Source organism: Suncus etruscus, chromosome 5, assembly GCF_024139225.1.
Source record: "Suncus etruscus isolate mSunEtr1 chromosome 5, mSunEtr1.pri.cur, whole genome shotgun sequence".
Taxonomy (NCBI): Eukaryota; Metazoa; Chordata; class Mammalia; order Eulipotyphla; family Soricidae; genus Suncus; species Suncus etruscus.
In genome coordinates, this window is record NC_064852.1 from 105,424,449 (window position 1) to 105,447,323 (window position 22,875).

Below are 22,875 nucleotides of genomic sequence, written 5' to 3' on the forward strand. Positions count from 1 at the left end.
AGGGAGGGAGGGAGGGAGGGAGGGAATAGGAAAGAGCCAAACTTTTAAAGGAGAAAGTGAGAAAGGATATCCAGGAACTTTTTTTCCCTAGGCTTTTCCCATTTTGGGAAGAAATGAAACAATCTCTTCTAAGTTATTATGAGTAAGAATAATGGTGCCCTTTTGCTTATGTGAACTACACCCGAGGAGAAAAAAAGGATGTGATACCAGTAATACACACCTTTCGTGCACACCAGAAACAGACACTCTCATTGATAAGTGAAATCGAACCCGAAATAAAAACTGAACATGTGATTTATTATACTTAAGATTGGTTTATAAGGCTTAAATATGTCTGTCATAATTAACAGTAAGTGAATGCAACTTTACAAAATCAGTATTTTGCTAAAGTACAGGACTAAGTGTGGCAACTGAGCACTGGGAAACCAATATTTCCTCAATGCACTATGAAATGTGCAGCATCGAACTCTTTAGAAAAGTTTCCATTAATGATGCAAGCAGCAATATTTATTACAAGCGCCACTCACAGCACAAGACTACCTAATCAACCATTACAGAAAAACAGTGAAGTCATTCAGGCGTAATATGTCAGATTTGGTATGAGATTAAAATACTAACATTTTTAATGTCCTGGTTTCAAATTAATAAATATAAAACAATATAAAAATATACACCAGTTTTAAGACTGCACTGCAGGTGATCAGAAGGTTAAATCTCACTCTCATATGTATGCAGGTAAGTCTTTAGTGACAGAATTTCTGAATAACTACGGCTGGTCTTTCGAAAAAAATCCAGACTGGTGAGGTGTTCTATGTCCCGCACGCGAGCTGTGTGCATTTTGATGAGGTCTTCTACCCATCTTGACTCATCCTCTGAGCTCTGCAATGGAAACCAGAACAATCAGGGAAGGTTCTTGAAATGGGCACTTTTCTCCAAATTCACCAGTGAATGACTCTGACATACTTTTGCCCACAGAGTCACAGGGTCTGATTCCTTTCTGGCCTGCTCCATTTCTCACTATATTCTTTTTCATGATATACCACAAACACCTGCCCTTGGCTATAAACATTTTCAACAGTAATTTGCTCTCCCTAGTAAATGAAGCACGTGGTGTGAAAGAGCATTTGACTCAATAAGTCCTTAGAACATAAATCAAAATTAGGAAAACCAAGGTCCTGCAGGATTCACTAATTGGTTTCTTCCCCCCCCCCCACCCCCCGCTGTCAAATTGGACACACAACAAGAATCATTTGCAAAGCTCTGCTGTCTCCCAAGGCAAATGAATACTTTGAGTGTAGTACAGTTATGTGTTGTCATTTCTAGTCTTCTAGAAGAATCTACTCAGATGTCCTCAAACTACAGCCCGTGGACCACATATGGGCTACTGAGGAAAACATTTATCTTCCCTGTATTTGCCACCACTGTCTTTTTACTTCAAAACAAGTTAAGTGCAGTGTGCATAGAAATTTGCTAATAGTTTTTTTTAACTATAGTTCGGCCCTCCAACAGTCTAATCGATGATGAACTGGCCCCCAGTTTAAATAGTTTGAGGACCCCTGCTCAATATCATGAACCAAGCAGAACTGATATTGATTAAAGAATTCAACTTGTCATAGCTCATAGGATAACACCTGGGAATTTTGGAACCCAAGAAGTCTGGGTTAGAATTATGGCTCCTCCAATTCTTAGCTATTCGACCTCTTTTGCTCTCAGTTTTTTCACTGTCTACATGGATAAGAATGCTTACGTCAGCAGCACCTTGAAAAGATGAAAAACATAAGGAATAAATGGGAAAGAAGGTAGGCATAATATGAAAAGCAGATCTTGGAAAGAGGAAAGGAAATATCTCTGCTTTAGGAACTTTCCAGGAAGTGCTTCAATGGCACACACTCTAGAAGATGAAAGATATCCAGATGGTTACATTAAACAATTTAATTCATGTCTAAGTTTGAAAACAAAAGGTGATTCATTCAAAGCATTTTTTACATTAAAACAATGGCAAACAAACATTACTTACAGGGCCAGAGCAACATAATAGCAATAGCAGGGTATTTGCCTTGCAATTGGTAGATCTAGGTTTGAGTCCCAGGATCCTATATGGTTCCCTGAGTCCCACTCAGAGTGGTCCTTGAACCAGAAGTAAGCCCTTACCAAGTCAGTTATGGTCCAGGTCCCCCACAACATAAAACCAAAACAAAATAAAACCTCCTTTCTTTAATTTTTGAATAAAGAGCTATGAGAACCTGAATTGTGGTGAAGGGTATATTTTCATTAGTAGACATAAGATAGAAAGACCCATGCAAATGCAAATAATTTCATTTCATTCATTTGGGATTACAGTAGTGCTTTTTATTGCAAACTGTTCTATAAGTAGAAGGGACCCCAGATCTGAGAAGAATCAGAAATGCCGAAATGTTTATTGTGCTCATTTTCAATAAACTACCCACTAAAATCCAGGAACCTGTAATGGGTTTTCTCAGAAAGCTCCAACCCACATACACCTGGACAGAGATTACTGAGAGTTTTTGACAATGCTAAACATATAGCCTGGTTCAGGAAACTGATGCCTGGCTCTTTTAGATAAGATGAAACACTAGAAAGAATTTGCTTTACAAACTGGGGGAGTGAGGATTCTAACCTTTGATGTTCCACCCTTTTGACCCGGTTAACCAAGATCTTTGCAATTTACAGCAAAGGACAGCCTTAAACATAAATATAACTCTCCCCACAATGATGCTGACTAACCCTCAGTTTGACCATATAATTAACAACACAGGAGGTCTCCAAAGAGGTCAGGACCCCCCATGGTGTAAATACAAAGTACTTGGGGGAATTTTTTTCATATCCAGCTTACTTACATGACTATGCCCCAGCAGTAAATCTAATTTTTCTATCTTAAGTGCACTTATATGAATGTGTAGAGGAACACAAAGTGTTTTTTGGTTGGTTTGTTTTTTGTTTTATTTTTAATCACTTTTATTGAGACCAATGTGAATTATAGGTTTTTCACAGTTGTATTTTAGGCACACAGTGACAGTGAATTAGGGCCATTCCCACCACCTGTGTTGACCTACCTCCACCAGAGTTCCAGCATGCACCCCAGACCTCCATCCTTAGCCCCTTGGACTGCAAGTTTAACAGATCCCTTTTGTGTATAGTTTGTTGTAGTTTGAGTCTCTTAATTCTATTGTCATTGACTTTGGGTTAGGTATTTAGCTCTGACCTTTTTATTTTTTTGGTTATTGAGCCATACCCCGTGACACTCAGGATGGACTTCTTCCATCCTGGGTCAGCCATGTGCAAGGCAAGTGCCCTACCACTGCATTACTGCTCCGGCCCCAGGTCTGACCATTTTTTATTTTCCTAAGCTGTTTAAAATTAAATTAAATAATGACCATGAAATTACAAGAATTCAAGAAAAACCATGCTTTTTGCCTTAAGAAATGATCTGCCAGGACAGGAGTGATAGTACAAAGGATAGGCAGCCAACTTAGGTTCCATCCCCAGTACTTTACATTGTCCCTGAATCCTCTCAAGAGTGATACTTGAGATCAGAACAAGAATAAAATCTGATATGAGCATGGATGGGTGTGCTCCCCCACCCCCCCAAAAAATTAGTCAATATCACATAAGTGACCTAAAGGAATTATGTGATTTGGTTTTGAGTGAGTATCATAAATACAAGGTCAAGAACACACAGGATAATTCCTGTTTATCTGCTGTGACTTTTTTGTTTTTGTTTTTGGGTCACACCCAGCAGCGCTCAGGGGTTACTCCCGGCTCTATGCTCAGAAATCGATCCTGGCAGGCTCGGGAGATCATATGGAATGCCAGGATTCGAACCACCGTCCTTCTACATGCAAGGCAAATGCCCTACCTCCATGCTATCTCTCTGGCCCCCTCTGCTGTGACTTTTAAAAATGTTTCACTGTCCCATATATCATTAAGTGACTGGATCTATGTCATTTAAGAAGGGATGGTCTGGGGCCGGAGAGATAGCATGGAGGTAAGGCGTTTGTTTGCCTTGCATGCAAAAGGACAGTGGTTCAAATCCTGGCATATGGTCCCCAGAGCTTGCCAGGAGTTATTTCTGAGCATAAAGCCACGAGTAACCCCTGAGCGGTGCTGGGTGTAACCCAAAAACCAAAAAAAAAAAAAAAAGGAAGGATGGTCTACAACATCTGCCCTCATCACTAGCAGCAAATATATCTGACATATGTGGTGTATATTTTTTCGTATGTCTTTCTTCTGAAAGGTTCATATGAAAATTTTCAAAAATAACCCACAGTAGTGGAGAAAAAGACATAATTTCTCATTCTAGTTTTAACCATTATTAAAATCTTGCAACTTTTCCTCTTTCCAGTGCAATTATATGGGTTTTTTTTTGGGGGGTGGGCATACCTGGTGTCACTCGGTTTCAGTTCTAGCCTGTGCTCAAAATTCACTCCAGGGAGGCTCAGGGAATCATATGGAATGCTGGGGGTCAAAGCTGACTCTGCCATGTGCAAGGGAAACACCCAATCACTGTGCTATTGCTCCAACTCCACATCTTTTGTAAAAACTAAAAACATTTAGGAACCTCTTTAAGATAACAAACACAATTGTAGAACCTTATATCCGAGCCTACTCTTATATGAAACCAAAGTTACCAAGTTTTGAGTCAAGTTATGAGTCCTTTGTTTATTTCACTTAATTGTCTGGTCCAAAATATTTTATAAAAAGTGTGTCCTAAGTCAATTAATTTGATGCAGTGTGTAAGCAAATTCAAAAGGAAGGTGACTTTGAACTTACATTGCAGCTCTCCTCATTGTCAGCTCGATGAGGAAGAATGAATGAGGAGACAGAGAGAGGGCCGTCACACCTGTCCGCAGGCTGAGTAAAATCTAGGCAGCTGCTGATGATGCTATAGTAGTGGGTAGGAACAGGAATGGAGCTGCCTTCCACGTACCTGAACAGTGAGGTAAAATAAACTGACAGTTAACACAAAAAGAGAAACTTCCCTTATTAAATGGCCACCAAAGCAAATTGACTATGGCATTAAAATTAATTTCCTCCTGACTTAAACTTTAATAATCTACACTTTGAGGGAACTGTTATACTGGCAGGCCAGGGAGCAAAGGGAGGTGAATAGGATACACTCTGGGTCTATGGGTAGAGGGAGGTTAACACTGGTGTGGCAAGGGCTCTGACTCCTTGTATATCTGAAATTCAACTATGAAGGACTCTGTAGATCACAATGGTTTTAATAAAATAAAATAAAAAAAATTAATTCCCACTCATATGAATCACTTTTCACTTCTTAGTTCTAGTCTGGTTTGAACATAAACTTGTTTTTTATGTTCTCAGCCCATTTATTTATTTATTTATTTATTTATTTATTTATTTATTTATTTATTTATTTTGTATTGAAACCATTGTGAATTACAAGTATTTCATAGTTGTATTTCAGGCATATAATGACAGTGAATTAGGGCCATTCCTATCACCTGCGTTGGCCTTCCTCCACATAGTTATCAGCATGCATCCCATACCTCCACCCTTAGCTCCTTGGACTACTAGTGTAAGAGATGTCTTTTGTATTTATCTTGTTATAGTTTGGTTTTCTTGATTCTATTGTCATTAACTTTGGCTTGGGTATTTAGATCTGACCTTTTTTTTTTGCCACCCAATGTACCTGAGACCACTTGGCCCCTGGGCCCATCCACATTTTCTTTTCTCAGTTTGTAGAAAGACATAGATATATGAGGTAAAACAAGTGATTCATTATTAAAAATAAATTTTTAAGTAATTTTTGTTAAAGTAAACCTTTGAGAATTACACATTTCTTTTTTTTTCTCCCACCCCCAAGAATTACACATTTCTAGTGTGCATAATATAATATAATATATAATATATAATATAATATAAATCAATGTCTGCAGAGGCTACATTAAATTTGTCATTAAAATATAATTCTCTAAAAAAATTTAAAAAAATATAATTATTGGGGCCAGAATGATAGCACAGCGGTAGGGCATTTGCCTTGCATGTGGCCAATCCTGAACGAACCCAGGTTTGATCCTCGGCATTCCATGTGAACCCTGAGCCTGACAGGAGCAACTTCTGAGCACAGAGCCAGGAGTAACCCTTGAGCACTGGCAGGTGTGTCCCCAAAACAAACAAAATTCAATTTTCTACTTCATTGTACAGTTGACTTCTTTACCTTTTACTTGCTTCCCTCCTTTCTGGTAACCAGTCATTTGGTCTAAAAGCTTACTTTTTGGTTTATTTAGTTCATTTAATTGTTTGAATTCTCTGTATACCACATATAAGTGAAATTGTATGACGATTGTCTTTCTCTCACTTTCTCAATAAATTGTCTGATTAATTAATATGTCCCATGTCATTAAGTAGAAAAGATATTCTAGACAAAGGAAGCATCTTGAATCAATATTAGGATGCAGAACTTGATAAATAAATTATAGAAGTAGAAATGGAGGTTGTGGGTGGCATTAAAAATTAAATTCAGGGCCCGGAGAGATAGCACAGCGGTGTTTGCCTTGCAAGCAGCCGATCCAGGACCAAAGGTGGTTGGTTCGAATCCCGGTGTCCCATATGGTCCCCCGTGCCTGCCAGGAGCTATTTCTGGGCAGACAGCCAGGAGTAACCCCTGAGCACCGCCAGGTGTGGCCCAAAAACAAAAACAAAAAAACAAAAAAACAAAAAAAAATTTAAATTCAGAAGGCTGTAGTGTTTGCATATTATTGTTTTTTTAAAATAGTTTATTTAAGCACCATGGTTACAAACATGTTCGTAATTGGGTTTATTATTATTGTTATTATTATTATTTGCATATTATTGTTTGAGCAGTAATGTTCCATTAGATGTTACTATGCTAAGTACTATTCTGCTGAGATGTATGTTTCAGGAAGTTAACTTTCACAGAGCTGAATGAAAGAGACCAGAGACAATGGAGGTAGAACAACAAACCTTTCAAGATACAATTGGCCCTAGTTGGTGCAGAGAACAATTTACTAAAGGGAGTACAAAGGACTGAGTATTGTGAATGACCTTAAAGATTAAATATGTATTTTGGGAGACTGGACAAATAGTACTGAGTAGAAATGGAGGTTTTTGAATTTGTCTTGCATGCAGCCAACTTGGATTTAATCCCCAGTACCTGATACAGTCCCCTGAGCCTGACAGAAGAATTCCTGAGTACAGAGCAAGAACTAATGCCTGAGTACCATCAGGTGTGGACAACCCCCTTTCCCACCAAAAAACTATATATAGTAAAGTAGAGTACAGAAATTCACAATTTCTTTTCTCTTACTATTATGCTAAATTCAATTATTTTCAAAATACTGAAATCGCAATTGAATACTGAATTGAATTGCAATAAAATCTGGACTTAAAACTATAACTATGATCAGCAATAAAAGTATTATAGTGAGATAAAATTCTCATGTGAAAGACTATAAAGGGAGTAAAATAGCTTACATTTTATTAATTATCTGTTAAAGAATTAATCATTCATTCTCTCTGTAAGTTATGATTAAGTTATCAGATTTTTGGTTTTTGGGTCACACTGGGCAGCGCTCAGGGGTTACTCCTGGCTTCACGCTCAGAAATCGCTCCTGGCCGGCTCGGGAGACCATATGGGATGCCAGGATTCAAACCGATGACCTGTATGAAAGGCAAACACCTTACCTCCATGCTATCTCTCCGGCCCCAAGCTATCAGATTTTAATTGTTTCACTCATGTATAAAATTAAGTGATGTCTTATTACTGTTTTATTTATATTTTGATGGCTTCTCTTCAGCTTCTAAACTTCTTATGAATAAACAGAACCTGTTTCTTTACAACCCTCAAGATTATGGGTCGGGATAGAAACTAGATTTCTACTAAGATGCACTGACTCCAAATATCTAGGGAATTTCAAATATCTATCAGAAAAAAGAGAGGTGAAACTATTATGTTTCTAACACAATTATTAAAGAATAAATTACTTGCAAGTAGCTTTTTAAATTGTTCTTTCATTTAATAAAAACCAAGCATACTCATCACAAACAAGTCCACTTCAACCTTTGATACCATGTTTGAGTCAAAGGACCAAAAGAATTAAGGAAGTCTCAGCAAAACTTAAAAAACAAAAGACTTAAAGGGTAATAATTATTAGGTAACAGATAAACTTTTTTTTGTTTTTTTTTGGGGGGGGCCACACTCACTGGATCAGGGGTTACTACTGGCTCTGCACCTGGAAATTACCCCTGGCAGGCTTGGGGGACCATATGAGATGCCTAGAATCATTTGGGTCAGCTGCAAGCAAGGCAAAAGCCCTATCTGCTGTGCTATTGCTCTGACCCCCGAATGAACATTTTTAAATAGCCATGAATTATATCTAGAATTTAAGATGACAAAATGGAAATGAAAAGCTTACTGTCTGATTTTCTCCTGTGTATCATGCAATCCATCATAGTCATAGTCAAAAATAGGCCCGCTTATTACATTGACTCCATTTCTTTCTGAAGCATATTTCTTCACCAATACCCTTTGGAAATAATTCCACACTCCTGTGCAAAGAGAAAAGGGAGGTTTTCATGAATAAAACTTCTTGCTTTGGTGATGTTCTATACAATGCATTCAGTAAAAATGAAAATAGATTTATTGGGATTGATGAAAGGGAACCCATTAAAGCCATTTGAACCTTATATGTGTCATTCATGAATGAACCAGGAAATAAAAAAGAAGATAAATTGGGTAGGCTACCCCAATAAATCAGAAAAGGATATGAAAATGAGGTGGTTACTGAGTCTGGATGAGATATAAAGGAGGTGTTTCTTGGCAAAGAGATGAAAACAGAACATTTAGGGAAAAGGAGGAATATGCACAAAAGAGAAAGTACAATGTTTATAAGAATTTGTGGGAAAAAAGACCTTAACCTTAACCCTACAATCTCGTAGATGTCAACTCATAAATTAATTTTTCTAGCCCTGACTTACACCAGCTCCAATTTATCCATCTAACTATCTCATCATCTAGTTATATACCTAATAACTGTGTCTAGCAAAAAACTTCAAATATCCAGACAGAATTCTTCAATTTCCTTCCAAATATTTTCTGCTCTAACACTTCACTTCATTGTAGATGATGCCCTATTTCTTACCCAGATATTCACTCAAAACTCTGAGTCAATCTGACATTTCTCCTTACTTTGTGTGATCATGACCTATCCATGCAACCTCTAAAACATATCAAACCAGAGATAATACTACTGTAACCATATTAATTAAACTACAATAACCATTTTAGTAAAATAAAAGTAAAGCATCCCAATGATTCAAATCTTATCTTATTCTTTCCACCATATTCACTGTATCATTTCATTTAAGTTATTTTGTATTAGTTTGTTTTGGAGCTATTCTGGCAGTGCTCAGGTCTTACTCTAGACACTGAGCATAGGAATCACTCCTGGAAGTGCCTTAGGAATCATGTACAATGCCAGGAATCAAACTCAAGTCAATCATGTACAAGGCATCTAGATACCTTACTCACTGTATTATCAACTTTGGCCCCTTTCATCTAAGTTATTAGACACTGCAGTGAACTACCATAAAAAATTTTACTTCATTGTAACTCAATCTGTATCCTTGCCTGCTATACTATCACTCAATAAAGAACTTCTTTAACTCCACCTTACTCCAACTCACAGAACACCCAATTAGAAGGATATCAAAGGAGCAGAATGAAAGAGGAAAAAGGTAGAATAAAAGAATAGAAAACAGGAAAGGAAAAACAATGAGTTAGTTCTGAAATGTTTGGTTTGATCAAACCAATCTCTAGTCTTCCTAAGAGTATGCCATATTCATCTCTGCTTCTCCTCTTTTGAAATATCTCCTGCCATTTTCCTTAGTTTTCAACCATTCTTTATACCTCCCTATATTCTACTCCAAATAAGGAAGGACAAGGTACCTGCAATAAGTAATGTACAGTCAGAGAGAAGTTCAAGTGTTGACTTCAGCACAGAATTTGGATGGGCAGAGTAAGAAAGAAATAACAGTCAAGAGGCCAACTCCAAAGAAATGGTGCTTGTGCAAAAAACCATTTTCTCAGTGAAGAACAGCAAGATTTCTGGCAAATGGCTTTTGTATGCCAGTCGCAATGTGGTATTTTGTGTTCCTTTTATTGTTACTTGCCGGAAAAGGCATTAAAATATAAGAAAATCCTGGAACTTTGATTTGCAAAAATTAAATGAAGTTGAGTTCCCTATAGTAGCATAAAAAATGAATCTATTTGGAGTTCTGAGTTCTATTGACCTTAGAACAAATTAGAAAAACGTCACTCTTGCTCCCAACACCCAGGCGACTCAGCAACAGTCTGCATGCAGGGCAGATCGCTCCACATTTAATGATATGCTGAAACTAGAGGATGCTCCACATTAGCCTGACATCGATGAAAGAAATGCACAGAATCCAGAGTCTTTAAATATAAGAGTCTGATACCAACAATAGCTAAAGTGTGAAAAAGTTTCATCGGGACCTTGAGAATGACTGGAGTTGGATAGACTGGTATGCCTGGAACCCAGAGTCTGTCTTATGCCAAAAAAACTTCTGGGGTGAGGCCTTTTTGTAATCAGGTCAAGGATTTTTTTTTCCATTTTCTCCATTTTTCTGGACCTATGCAAACATTGGCGATTGCCACTATCACAACTTTATTATATTTTTTTACTCTTATCCTTTAAGGAAAAAAATACAACTTACTGAACTTAAAAACAAATTACTGTAGTAGAATGCCTGTCTCGAATACAGGCAGGGGATGGGAAGGGGTGAGGGGGTAATGTTGCACTGGAGAAGGGGGGTTGTTCTGGTTATGACTGTAACCCAATATGATCATGTTACTTAAATAAAAATATATATTTAAAAAAAAGAAAAATGTCACTCTTGGGGCCGGAGAGAAAGCATGGAGGTAGGGCATTTGCCTTGCATGCAGAATGACAGTGGTTTGAATCCCGGCATCCCATATGGTTCCTCGGGCCTGCCAGGAGCGATTTCTGAGCGTAGAGCCAGGAGTAACTCCTGAGTGCTGCTGAGTGTGACCCCAAAACAAAACAAGACAAAAAACAAACAAAAAAAGAAAAATGTCACTCATACCAATTACCATTGAATAAACACTCATTTACTACCAAGGGCATCAAATAAACATTTTCCCCTCTAAATTATGTTGATTTTCCACCAAGACAAACTTGAAAAGTGTGTCCCTGTAGGACAGACACTCCACAATAAATTGTTCTTACCTAGGTTTTATTTCAGCTCTGAGACTCTTAAAATGCTTTTTGCCAAAAGAACTGTCTTGGGTTACACTCCCTTACAAGGGGTTTAGTCCCTTTAAGCACGAAGAAATGTGTTAAATAGAAATCCCTATTAAGTCGTTTAGACTAATTGCGTAGGTCTATACAAATCCCCAGCTGCAGTGCATCAGGGGCTGGTTCTCTTGGCGTTTTCTCCCGTCTGTATCTCCTGGACACTGATTGGATTTCCCGAATGGCTTCGCTGGAAGGACTGCTGTCTGGACTAGCGGTTTCTGCAGCAAGGCCTGCGACTTCTCTATCCTGACTTTTCCCTATTAAACCCAATCTTCAGAAAAAAAAAAAAAAAAACCGTGTTTAGCCAGAGTTGTTCCTGCTTGGCCTAAGGTGGAAGGCAGATTCCTGACAGAACTGAATAAAAGTGCTTCCTTTTAGACCTATCCTACAGTATATAGGTTTGTTTGCTGTTAATGAATTAAAAGGAAACAAAAGACACATTTCTCTAGGTTTTAAAACAGAAATGGCAGTGCACGTAGGTGTTGTAAGGCCACGCCCATGGCGCCTGCACACATATCACCCACATCTTGCCTCGAGATGGTATGGTACTTTCATACTTTATTGCAGGGATATGTACTGGGGCTCTCTCTACCTTTGGGAAAGCACCTCCAATTCTCTCCTCCAGCTCCCCACTTCACTAGAAACGCCAAATAAAATCTGTTTTCATGTTAAAGAGTGGTGAGTACAGTTAGAAAAATAACTACACTAACAACCACCATGACAATGTTAATGTCTGTCTCAAATACAGGCAGGAGACGGGGGAGGAGGGAGTTGGGGGGCATTGGTGGTGGGTATGCTGCACTGGTGACTGAAGCCAAACTACAATTATGTTTGTAATCACAATGTTTAAAAAAAGAAAGGGGAAAAAAAAAAGAAAAAAACCAAAACAACAAAAAGCAGAAATGGATGAGTGGGTAGATGAAACTGGTGGGTGTATTCTGATAAGAAATTAAATCCGATTTCTATAACAAATTAAATAGTTTCATCTATTGGACAATTAAATCCAAATTAACAATATATCTATACCAGCAATAAATGTCATACAATCAATTCTTGTGATTTTTACAAATGACAGGTTAAATGACATTTCAAATATCACACAGCTAATAATTACATTCCAAGAACCATAATTCAATTTTGGGGCCAAGGATTAGCATAACTATATTATTATTGTTGTTATTATTGGTTTTTAGGTCACACCTGGCAGCACTCAGGAGTTCCTCCTGGCTCTACGCTCAGAAATCGCTCCTGGCAGGCTCAGGGGAACATATGGGATGCTGGGATTCAAACCACCATCCTTCTGCATGCAAGGCAAATGCCCTACCTCCATGCTATCTCTCTAGCATATAACTATATTATTAATAGCATCTTTATCATCCACAAAAATTTACCATGTATAAAGAAAGTATGAATGTTCAAGGAAATTAAAATAATTTTCACAGCCCTAAAAAAATCATATCAGAATCAAATATGTTGATGCTTCTGGGTTTCAGGATCAACATTCAAAATAGATCATCATCATTACTGAAAAGGAGACATATAGATGCTATTGTATGTCAAGTGACCTCCAAAAGACAGAGAAAATCATTTTTTATCTACAAATTTAATAAGCATTAAAACAAAAAGAACGTAAGATGAGGATGGAAAAACACCAATTAACTTGGCTTCTTTTTTCTGCCATTCATGGTCTGGGTCATTTCTTTTGAAGTTCTATTTTAAAAAGGGATAAACAACCTGCATACCCTGCCTCACTTGCTGATTTATCTTCTGAATTAGTAATTGAGAGTAAAAAGGTCTTCAAAAATATAAGGACTAAACACATGAAAGTTATTTTTATTAAAATCATAGAGACAGAAAAGATAAAGAGGTAAATTTTGCACTATTTCATTTGATCAATCATAATTTTCAAGGAAAATTATCAAACTTACGTTTAAAGGCAGGATACATTGGTACCATATTGGTCACAAGGAGTGCATCATATTTAGCTTCAGGTGAAGAACTCAGATCTAAACATTAGAAAAACAAGTCATACCTATTATTTAGCAGAGTCAATCTCAAGTAAAGAAAAATCATCTTAATTGTTCCAAATAGCATGAACTAAATAGATATACCATTCATTACTATTTATTCCCTTATTTATTTAGCATTCCTATCTTTTCCTTACTCAATTTCTTTTCTTCACTCAAAAAGGTATTTCTCAAAAAAAGTATAGTGTTTTTTTTGTCATTTACTTTTGAATCTGCTAAATATTCTGTAAATAAATTCCTTTATTTTACTGCATAACTTGAGTCTTATTATGTCATCAAGGTAATAAAAAACCACTAAAGAGCTGTATGTCCTCTTAAGAAATTACCTCTGTAGAAGTGTTTAAATGATTAATGTCTTACTGATTTATTCTTTTTCTTTCATTCCCATTTAATGATGCTTGAAGGAACACAAGTTTAACTCTTACACTTTAGAATTCTCCTGGAGAATAAAATGTGAGAATAAAATATCTATGCTCTAATTTTGAAGGATTATAAGTAATTTTGAAGATTCCATAAATATTCATCTACTTACTCTTTTGAGCAATTTTTTAAATTTAACATTGGTACTAAAATCCTAAATATTGAATGAAACATTCCAGATTCCACAAACAGCATCTCTTTAGAATGGTCAGCTTCTGAAACTCTACAACTTACAAGGGGGGAAGAGGAATCCATAGGACATCTGTTTATCATTTTTGTAGGCTAAACAGTTCTGACTGAAGCTGGGAGAAACACGAACATCGGGCCGGATGCAATTGGTTAGGTGTTCAGTGATGCCAGAGATCTCAGCCTGCATATTGCATAGGAGGTAAATCAGTAATGATATTGCAAAACATCGTAGCCAGACTGACTGGTTATAGACAGTCAGAATTAAAATCCCTCTAGCTTTTACTATAGTTCATATTCTGCTACTTTTGATTCTTAAAAAAAAAAAGAGGCTGCTTCAAATATAGTAAGTCTATATATAATTTTCAAACTCTTTTTGTTCAGCAGAAAACTTAGCAAAGTCCTAAGTGAAACAATACCATCCAAAGCAGAAATCCTACTGTTAAAATAATGAATATAATTTCAAGGAACACAGCTTGAAAAATAACATTCTAGGGCCAGGAAGATAGTTCAGAGGGTTAGAGAAAATGGTTTGCATGTTGGAGGCCCTAAGCCAATCCCTGGCGTCACCAGAGATAGTCTTCAAGAAACATGCTGGTAGTAACTCCTGGGCACTGCTGGGCGTGACCTCAAAAACAAAATAAAAAGCATTCTGAGAAATGATATAGATACACTCCTATAAAAACAAAGCATATGTATGCATTGTATTATGTAAAAGTGCATATACATAGACATGGTTTAATAAGAAGTTCTGTATGAGAATGTGGAACTATTGGTTTCTATTCAGAAGGTTAGACTATAATTCAACTGCAAAATAAATTTTTCTAATTACTAGAATTAAAAATTTCAATATTCAGTCTCATCTTGATCAAAGCTAAACTCCAACATAAAGTCTTTATAAATAAAAGAAGCTTTGGGGCCGGAGTGATAGTGCAGCAGTAGAACGTTTGCCTTTCATGAGGCTGATCCAGGACAGACCTCGGTTCACTCCCTGGTATCCCATATGATTCTCCAAGCCAGGAGCGATTTCTGAGTGCATAGCCAAGATTAACCCCTGAGCATCATCGGATGTGGCCCAAAAACACACACACACAAAAAAAAAAAAAAGAAAAAAAAAGAAAAGAAAAGAAAAGAAGTTTACTACAATAGTGGTAAGTGCAGTTAGAGAAATAACTACACTAACAACTATCATGACAATGATAGTGAGTAAGAGAAATAAAATGCCTGTCTCAGAAACAGGCAAAGGATGGGGGAGAAGAATGATGGGAAGCATTGATGGTGGGAAGACTTGTGAAGGGGGAGATGTTCTTTTTTTATTACTAAAATCCAATTACAAACATGTTTGTAATCATGGTACTAAAATAAAAATATTATTAAAAAATAAAATAAAATCTTTATTAAGAGGGACCGGAGCAGTGGTGCAAACAGTAGGGCATCTGCCTTGTATGCGCTAACCTAGGACAAAATGCAGTTTGATCCTCTGGTATCCCAAATGGTCCCCCAAGCCAGGAGCAATTTCTGAGCACATAGCCAGCAGTAACCCCTGAGTGTCACTGGATGTGGCTCAAAAACAAAACAACAACAAAAATATTTATTAAGAAAAGAAATGTGGGTGCTATTATAGTAGGTAGCTAAATGAGGTTCACCCCAGTACCTCATTTAATACCCCAACTTCTGCCAGGAGTGAATCAGTACTGCACCAAAAGCAATTTCTGAACACAGGTGTGACCACCCCCCAAAAAACAATAAATAAGTATATATGTATATAAATGTTTATATATTTATATATAAGTGTAATATACAAATATATAAATCATCTAGAAATATAATATATAAAATACAAAATTATATATTTATATATTATAATTATACATATGTGAAGTTGAAAAGAGTATAGTAGGCAATGTGCTTTCTTTGCCAGATCTGGACCTCTGATCCATGCCAGAAATAGAAAGCAATATGGAACCCAGAGAGACAGTAAAATAGTTAGAGTGGTATACCACATATTCCCCTAAGCACTACAGAATGAACCCCCTGAGAAGCCTGAACAACACCAGGCTGACTTGAGAAATCCCAAGAACTGTGAAGTTCAAGCAGTATCTTGCCCTTGGTTCTTGGCATTAAACTATGGAATGTTTGACTGAGAACTTTAGGAGAATCTACTAGGCCCTTGAGTATTGCTTGGGTCATCAAGATTAAAAAAAAAAAAGAATTACGGTATTGACAGTGGGGATAGAGATATGACAGATGGGAACTCCCCTCCATTTTGCTACAAACCTGAAACTGCTCTAGAAAATATTGTAATGAGCAAGCCATGTTGGTTTCTACAACTACAGGTCAAAAACAAACAGAACAAAGAGCACTGAAAGTATGATCCATTCATCATTCATATGTTGCCATGAGGCTTTCAGAGCATTGAACAAAAGTTTAGCTCAACATATATTGTATTTCATACAAACGTTTTGTTTTTTATCAGAAAAAAATTAAGACTTTTCAAAGACAAGACTTAGTATTAAATAAGCAACCATAAGATGGGAGTAAGGAATGTTATAACATAAAAATAATAAACCCGAAAAAAAGCCGGCTATCCTTTGCAAAAGCTGGCTCCCTGTGTGTGACACCAGGCGGGGAAAATCCGCGAAAGTACACCGGCCCAGTGGGGCTCAGCTGTGAAAGACTGTGAGTGTGACCTGTCTATGTCTGTCTACTGTCCTCTTGCGTGAAACTCTTGCGAGTGGGGCAAAAAGAGGCTCAGAGGAGCACGGCCGCTCCGCTTCGCTACGCGGCCGTGCACTCTTTCTAAGGAAAGAACTCCATTGCAACAAGAAGGAAAAATCACACTAAGAACGGCGCTATATCACAGAAGCAAACATTTCTCTCTGGACTGTCTTCTCTGTTACATGCTCGGGCCTAAGATTTGACCCAGTGTGAGGCTTCATCCACGGAGGACTCCCCTCCCTTAGAGGCAAGTCAGCCCATCCAGAAAGGGAGGAGCCAGAGGAGTGTGCTGCCTACATCATATAGACAATGAATACCACTACAACACGTAGAAAAACCCACAATACAAATGTGACAATGGGGAAACAGCGCAGGCCAGCATCAGACATAGAGAATGAAGATGACAATTCTGAGGACCAGATAATGACTGAACAACTAATCAACCTCTCAGATAAGGACTTTAGACTAGCAATATGGAAGGTGCTCAACAGACTCCAAGAAACCATGGATCGAGTTGAACAGAACACTAATAAGAACCAAGAAAATATGAAGGCAGAAATGACAAAACTCCAAACTGAAATAACATGTCAACTAACAGGCCTGAAAAACTCAGTAAACGAAGTGAATGACAAAATGGATAAGCTCTGGGACAGGGTATCAGAAGCTGAGAATAGACTTGGTGCTGTGGAAGATGAGATACATAACAATTCCATACAGCAGGAGAGATTGGACAAAAAACTTAAAGCAAATGAGCAGACAATGGAAAAATTAGTCAAAGAATGGGAACAGACGAAAATAGAAGTCTATGATAAGATCAACAGAAACAACTTAAGAATCATTGGAGTCCCAGAGACCCAGGAAGAAAATTTCCAGGAAGAATCAATGGTCAAGAACATCATTAAAGAGAAACTCCCAGAGCTAAAGAATATATGTGATCAAATCCTGCATGCCCGAAGAGTACCAACCAAAAGAGACCCCAGAAAAACCACCCCAAGACACATCCTAGTCACAATGACAAATCCCACAGATAGAGACAGAATTCTGAAAACAGCAAGATCAAAAGGGGAAATCATGTTCAAGCAAGCTTCCCTGAGATTTACAGCAGACCTGTCACCAGAAACGCTCAATGCCAGAAAGCAGTGGTGGGATATTGTGACAAGACTGAATGAAATGAATGCTTCACCCAGAATACTATACCCAGCAAAACTCACTTTCCGGTTTGATGGAAGAATACATGGTTTCACAGACAAAAAACAGCTCAGAAACTTCACAGACACAAAACCAGTCTTAAGAGAAAAACTGAAAGACCTAATCTAAGACAAGACTACCCAAAAGACACACCAAATTTTGAAATAAAGATGGCGTTAAATCCCAGGACAATTCTTTCTCTCAACGTCAATGGACTAAATGCACCAGTTAAGAGACACAGAGTGGCTAAATGGATCAAAAAACTCAATCCAACCTTCTGCTGCCTACAAGAAACGCACCTGAATAGTCAGAACAAACATAGACTCAAAATAAAAGGCTGGAGAAAAGTTATCCAAGCAAACAACACCCATAAAAAAGCTGGAGTGGCCATACTAATATCAGATAATGCAAACTTTATACTCAGGAAGGTTGTAAGGGACAAAGACGGACATTTTATATTAATCAAGGGGTACGTAGAGCAGGAAGAATTCACTCTCCTAAACATATATGCACCGAATGAGGGGCCAGCAAAATATTTAATACAACTGCTGACAAATCTGAAAAATAATATCAACAACAACACAATAATTGTGGGGGACCTAAACACGGCTTTGTCAACACTGGACAGGTCAACCAGACTGAAACCCAACAAGAATATACTAGACCTGAGGAGAGAAATGGAAGAAAGAGGCCTAGTGGATATATATAGGACACTCCATCCCCAGAAACCTGGATACACATTCTTCTCCAATGTACATGGGACATTCTCCAGGATAGACTACATGCTGGCACATAAAACATACCTCCATAAGATCAAGAGGATAGAAATTTTGCAGGCTACCTTCGCTGACCACAAGGCTCTGAAATTATTTGTGAACTCCAAAGGGACTCAGAAGAAACACTTTAACACCTGGAAGTTAAACAGCCTCATGCTCAATAACCAGTGGGTCCGAGATGAAATCAAGGAGGAAATAAAAAGGTTCCTGGAAACAAATGACAATAAAGACACAAACTCTCAGAACTTATGGGACACAGCAAAAGCAGTACTGAGAGGAAAATTTATAGCTTTGCAAGCACACATCAGGAAGGAAGAAGGAGCTTACCTGAGTAGCTTAATGACACAGCTAATAGAACTAGAAAATGCTCAACAAAAGGACCCAAGAACAGGAAGACAGAAGGAAATAACAAAGCTGAGAGCAGAAATCAACGAAGTGGAAACTCAAAAAACAATCCGAAAGATCAACGAAAGCAGAAGTTGGTTCTTTGAAAAAATAAACAAGATTGATAGACCACTGGCAAACCTAACAAAGAAAGAGAGAGAGAGAAACTTGATAACTCGTATCAGGAATGAAAAAGGAGAGATCACTACTGATATGACAGAGATTCAAAGGGTAATCAGAAACTACTTTGAAAAACTCTACGCCACTAAAAATGAGAACCTGGAAGAAATGGATAAATTCTTGGACTCTTATAATCTTCCACGGTTGAAGGAAGAGGATGTAGCATATCTAAACACCCCCATCACCATTGATGAAATTAAAACAGTAATCAAATGTCTGCCGAAAAACAAAAGCCCAGGTCCAGATGGATTCACTAATGAATTCTATCAAACTTTCCAAGAGGAACTACTGCCAATCTTGGCAAGACTCTTTCATGAAATTGAACAAACAGAAACACTTCCAAATAGCTTTTATGAAGCCAACATCACCTTGATACCTAAACCAGACAGAGACGCTACCAAAAAAGAAAATTACAGACCAATATCACTGATGAATGCAGATGCAAAGATCCTCAACAAAATCCTGGCAAATAGGATTCAATGCCTCATTAAGAAGATCATCCACTACGATCAAGTAGGTTTCATCCCAGGAATGCAAGGCTGGTTTAACATCCGTAAATCTATCAACATAATACACAACATCAATAACAAGAAAAATAAAAACCACATGATCATATCAATAGATGCAGAGAAAGCATTTGATAAGGTCCAACACCCATTCTTGATCAAAACTCTCAGCAAGATGGGAATGGAGGGAACCTTTCTCAATATAGTGAAGGCCATCTACCACAAGCCAGTGGCAAATATTATCCTCAATGGAGAAAAACTGAAAGCCTTCCCTCTAAATTCTGGCACAAGACAAGGCTGTCCTCTCTCACCACTCCTATTCAACATAGCACTGGAAGTACTTGCTATAGCGATTAGGCAAGAAAAGGATATCAAGGGAATCCAGATAGGAAAGGAAGAAGTCAAGCTCTCACTGTTTGCAGATGACATGATACTCTACTTAGAAAACCCTAAAGACTCTATCAAAAAGCTTCTAGAAACAATAGACTCATATAGCAAGGTGGCAGGCTACAAAATTAACACACAAAAATCAATGGCCTTTCTATACACCAACAGTAATAAAGAAGAAATGGACATTAAGAAAACAACCCCATTCACAATAGTACCACACAAACTCAAATATCTTGGAATCAACTTGACTAAATATGTGAAGGACCTATACAAAGAAAACTATAAAACTCTGCTCCAAGAAATAAGAGAGGACACACGGAAATGGAAACACATACCCTGCTCATGGATTGGCAGGATTAACATCATCAAAATGTCAATACTCCCCAAGGCATTATACAGATTTAATGCCATCCCTCTAAAGATACCCATGACATTCTTCAAAGAAGTGGATCAGACACTTTTGAAATTCATTTGGAACAATAAACACCCTCGAATAGCTAAAGCAATCATTGGGAAAAAGAATATGGGAGGAATTACTTTTCCCAACTTTAAACTGTACTACAAAGCAACAGTTATCAAAACAGCATGGTATTGGAATAAGGATAGGTCCTCAGATCAGTGGAATAGGCTTGAATACTCAGAAAATGTTCCCCAGAGATACAACCATCTAATTTTTGATAAAGGAGCAGGAAATCCTAAATGGAGCAGGGAAAGCCTCTTCAACAAGTGGTGTTGGCACAATTGGATAGCCACTTGCAAAAAATTAAACTTAGACCCCCAGCTAACATCATGTACAAAGGTAAAATCCAAATGGATTAAAGACCTCGATATCAGCCCCAAAACCATAAGATATATAGAACAGCACATAGGCAAAACACTACAGGACATTACAGGCATCTTCAAGGAGGAAACTGCACTCTCCAAGCAAGTGAAAGCAGAGATTAACAGATGGGAATATATTAAGCTGAGAAGCTTCTGCACCTCAAAGGAAATAGTGCCCAGGATACAAGAGCCACCCACTGAGTGGGAGAAACTATTCACCCAATACCCATCAGATAAGGGGCTAATCTCCAAAATATACAAGGCACTGACAGAACTTTACAAGAAAAAAACATCTAACCCCATCAAAAAATGGGGAGAAGAAATGAACAGACACTTTGACAAAGAAGAAATACGCATGGCCAAAAGACACATGAAAAAATGTTCCACATCACTAATCATCAGGGAGATGCAAATCAAAACAACGATGAGATACCACCTCACACCCCAGAGAATGGCACACATCACAAAGAATGAGAATAAACAGTGTTGGCGGGGATGTGGAGAGAAAGGAACTCTTATCCACTGCTGGTGGGAATGCTGTCTAGTTCAACCTTTATGGAAAGCGATATGGAGATTCCTCCAAAAACTGGAAATCGAGCTCCCATACGATCCAGCTATACCACTCCTAGGAATATACCCTAGGAACACAAAAATACAATACAAAAACCCCTTCCTTACACCTATATTCATTGCAGCTCTATTTACCATAGCAAGACTCTGGAAACAACCAAGATGCCCTTCAACAGATGAATGGCTAAAGAAACTGTGGTACATATACACAATGGAATATTATGCAGCTGTCAGGAGAGATGAAGTCATGAAATTTTCCTATACATGGATGTACATGGAATCTATTATGCTGAGTGAAATAAGTCAGAGAGAGAGAGAAAAACGCAGAATGGTCTCACTCATCTATGGGTTTTAAGAAAAATGAAAGACACCCTTGTAATAATAATTTTCAGACACAAAAGAGAAAAGAGCTGGAAGTTCCAGCTCACCTCAGGAAGCTCACCACAAAGAGTGATGAGTTTAGTTAGAGAAATAACTACATTTTGAACTGTCCTAATATTGAGAATGTATGAGGGAAATGTAGAGCCTGTTTAGGGTACAGGCGGGGGTTGGGTGGGGAGGAGGGTGATTTGGGACTTGGGTGATGGGAATGTTGCACTGGTGATGGGTGGTGTTCCTTTTATGACTGAAACCAAAACACAATCATGTATGTAATCAAGGTGTTTAAATAAAAAAAAAAAATTAAAAAAAAAAAATAATAAACCCAAATTTCTCACCAACCTGTTTGGAAATTGTGTATGATGTCCAGAGTGGCATTAGAAATATTTCACTATAACCACTTTCAAAGTCAGTGTGATATAAGATATTATATCTAGTCCGATAAAGCACTGCAGGCCGTCCATAAAGGAGGTGTCTCTCTGGGAAAGAAAAAACAAACAAGGTTACATACATATTAAATTTTATATTAAATAGTAAAGAAATACTAGAAGAGAATCAAGTTGTCCAAATTTGTTTGCTAACTTATTAATGTAGCTCCTTCTCCTTAATTTAATCAAGTTAGGTTTCCTAACACTTTTGTCGTTTATCTGATCACCTAAGCATGGGTCAAGATTTATAATTATTATAGCTATGAATAAATGCTATCTCATTTTAATGCATTTATTGAGGTAAATAATGCTAATCCATAAGAGAAGGAACCCCTATGTTTGTAGTATATTTGGAAATGATTCAGCTGAATTGAAAACCAATAAGATGGCATTTTTGTAGGAGGTATTCATTTGACCCCTGAAAGGCTCATCAAAATTAACCAATGATTTAATTAAGAGGAAGGCACTCTGATCATTATTTGCAAACTGCAACTCAAATGTGCATTATCTCAGCATAAAAAAAGTGAGCAGTCATGAGCATTTAAAGTAAGCAGCTTTGT

The 22,875-nt window shown here is 37.6% G+C and overlaps 1 protein-coding gene across 5 annotated transcripts in view; it reads right to left on the reverse strand.

The window, feature by feature from the left end:
• Positions 1-276: 276 nt before the first annotated feature.
• Positions 277-22,875, reverse strand: part of ENPP2 (ectonucleotide pyrophosphatase/phosphodiesterase 2) — a 157,127-nt gene continuing 134,528 nt past the window's right edge. For all 5 annotated transcript variants that reach the window (XM_049773393.1, XM_049773395.1, XM_049773391.1 and 2 more), the window contains 6 exons: positions 22,230-22,366; positions 14,024-14,159; positions 13,271-13,348; positions 8,421-8,553; positions 4,792-4,948; positions 277-879 (listed from right to left, as the gene is read on the reverse strand). In XM_049773393.1, the coding sequence (XP_049629350.1) occupies positions 709-879; positions 4,792-4,948; positions 8,421-8,553; positions 13,271-13,348; positions 14,024-14,159; positions 22,230-22,366 (812 nt within the window). In that variant the 3' untranslated portion in view covers positions 277-708. The remainder of the gene's footprint in view (positions 880-4,791; positions 4,949-8,420; positions 8,554-13,270; positions 13,349-14,023; positions 14,160-22,229; positions 22,367-22,875) is intronic.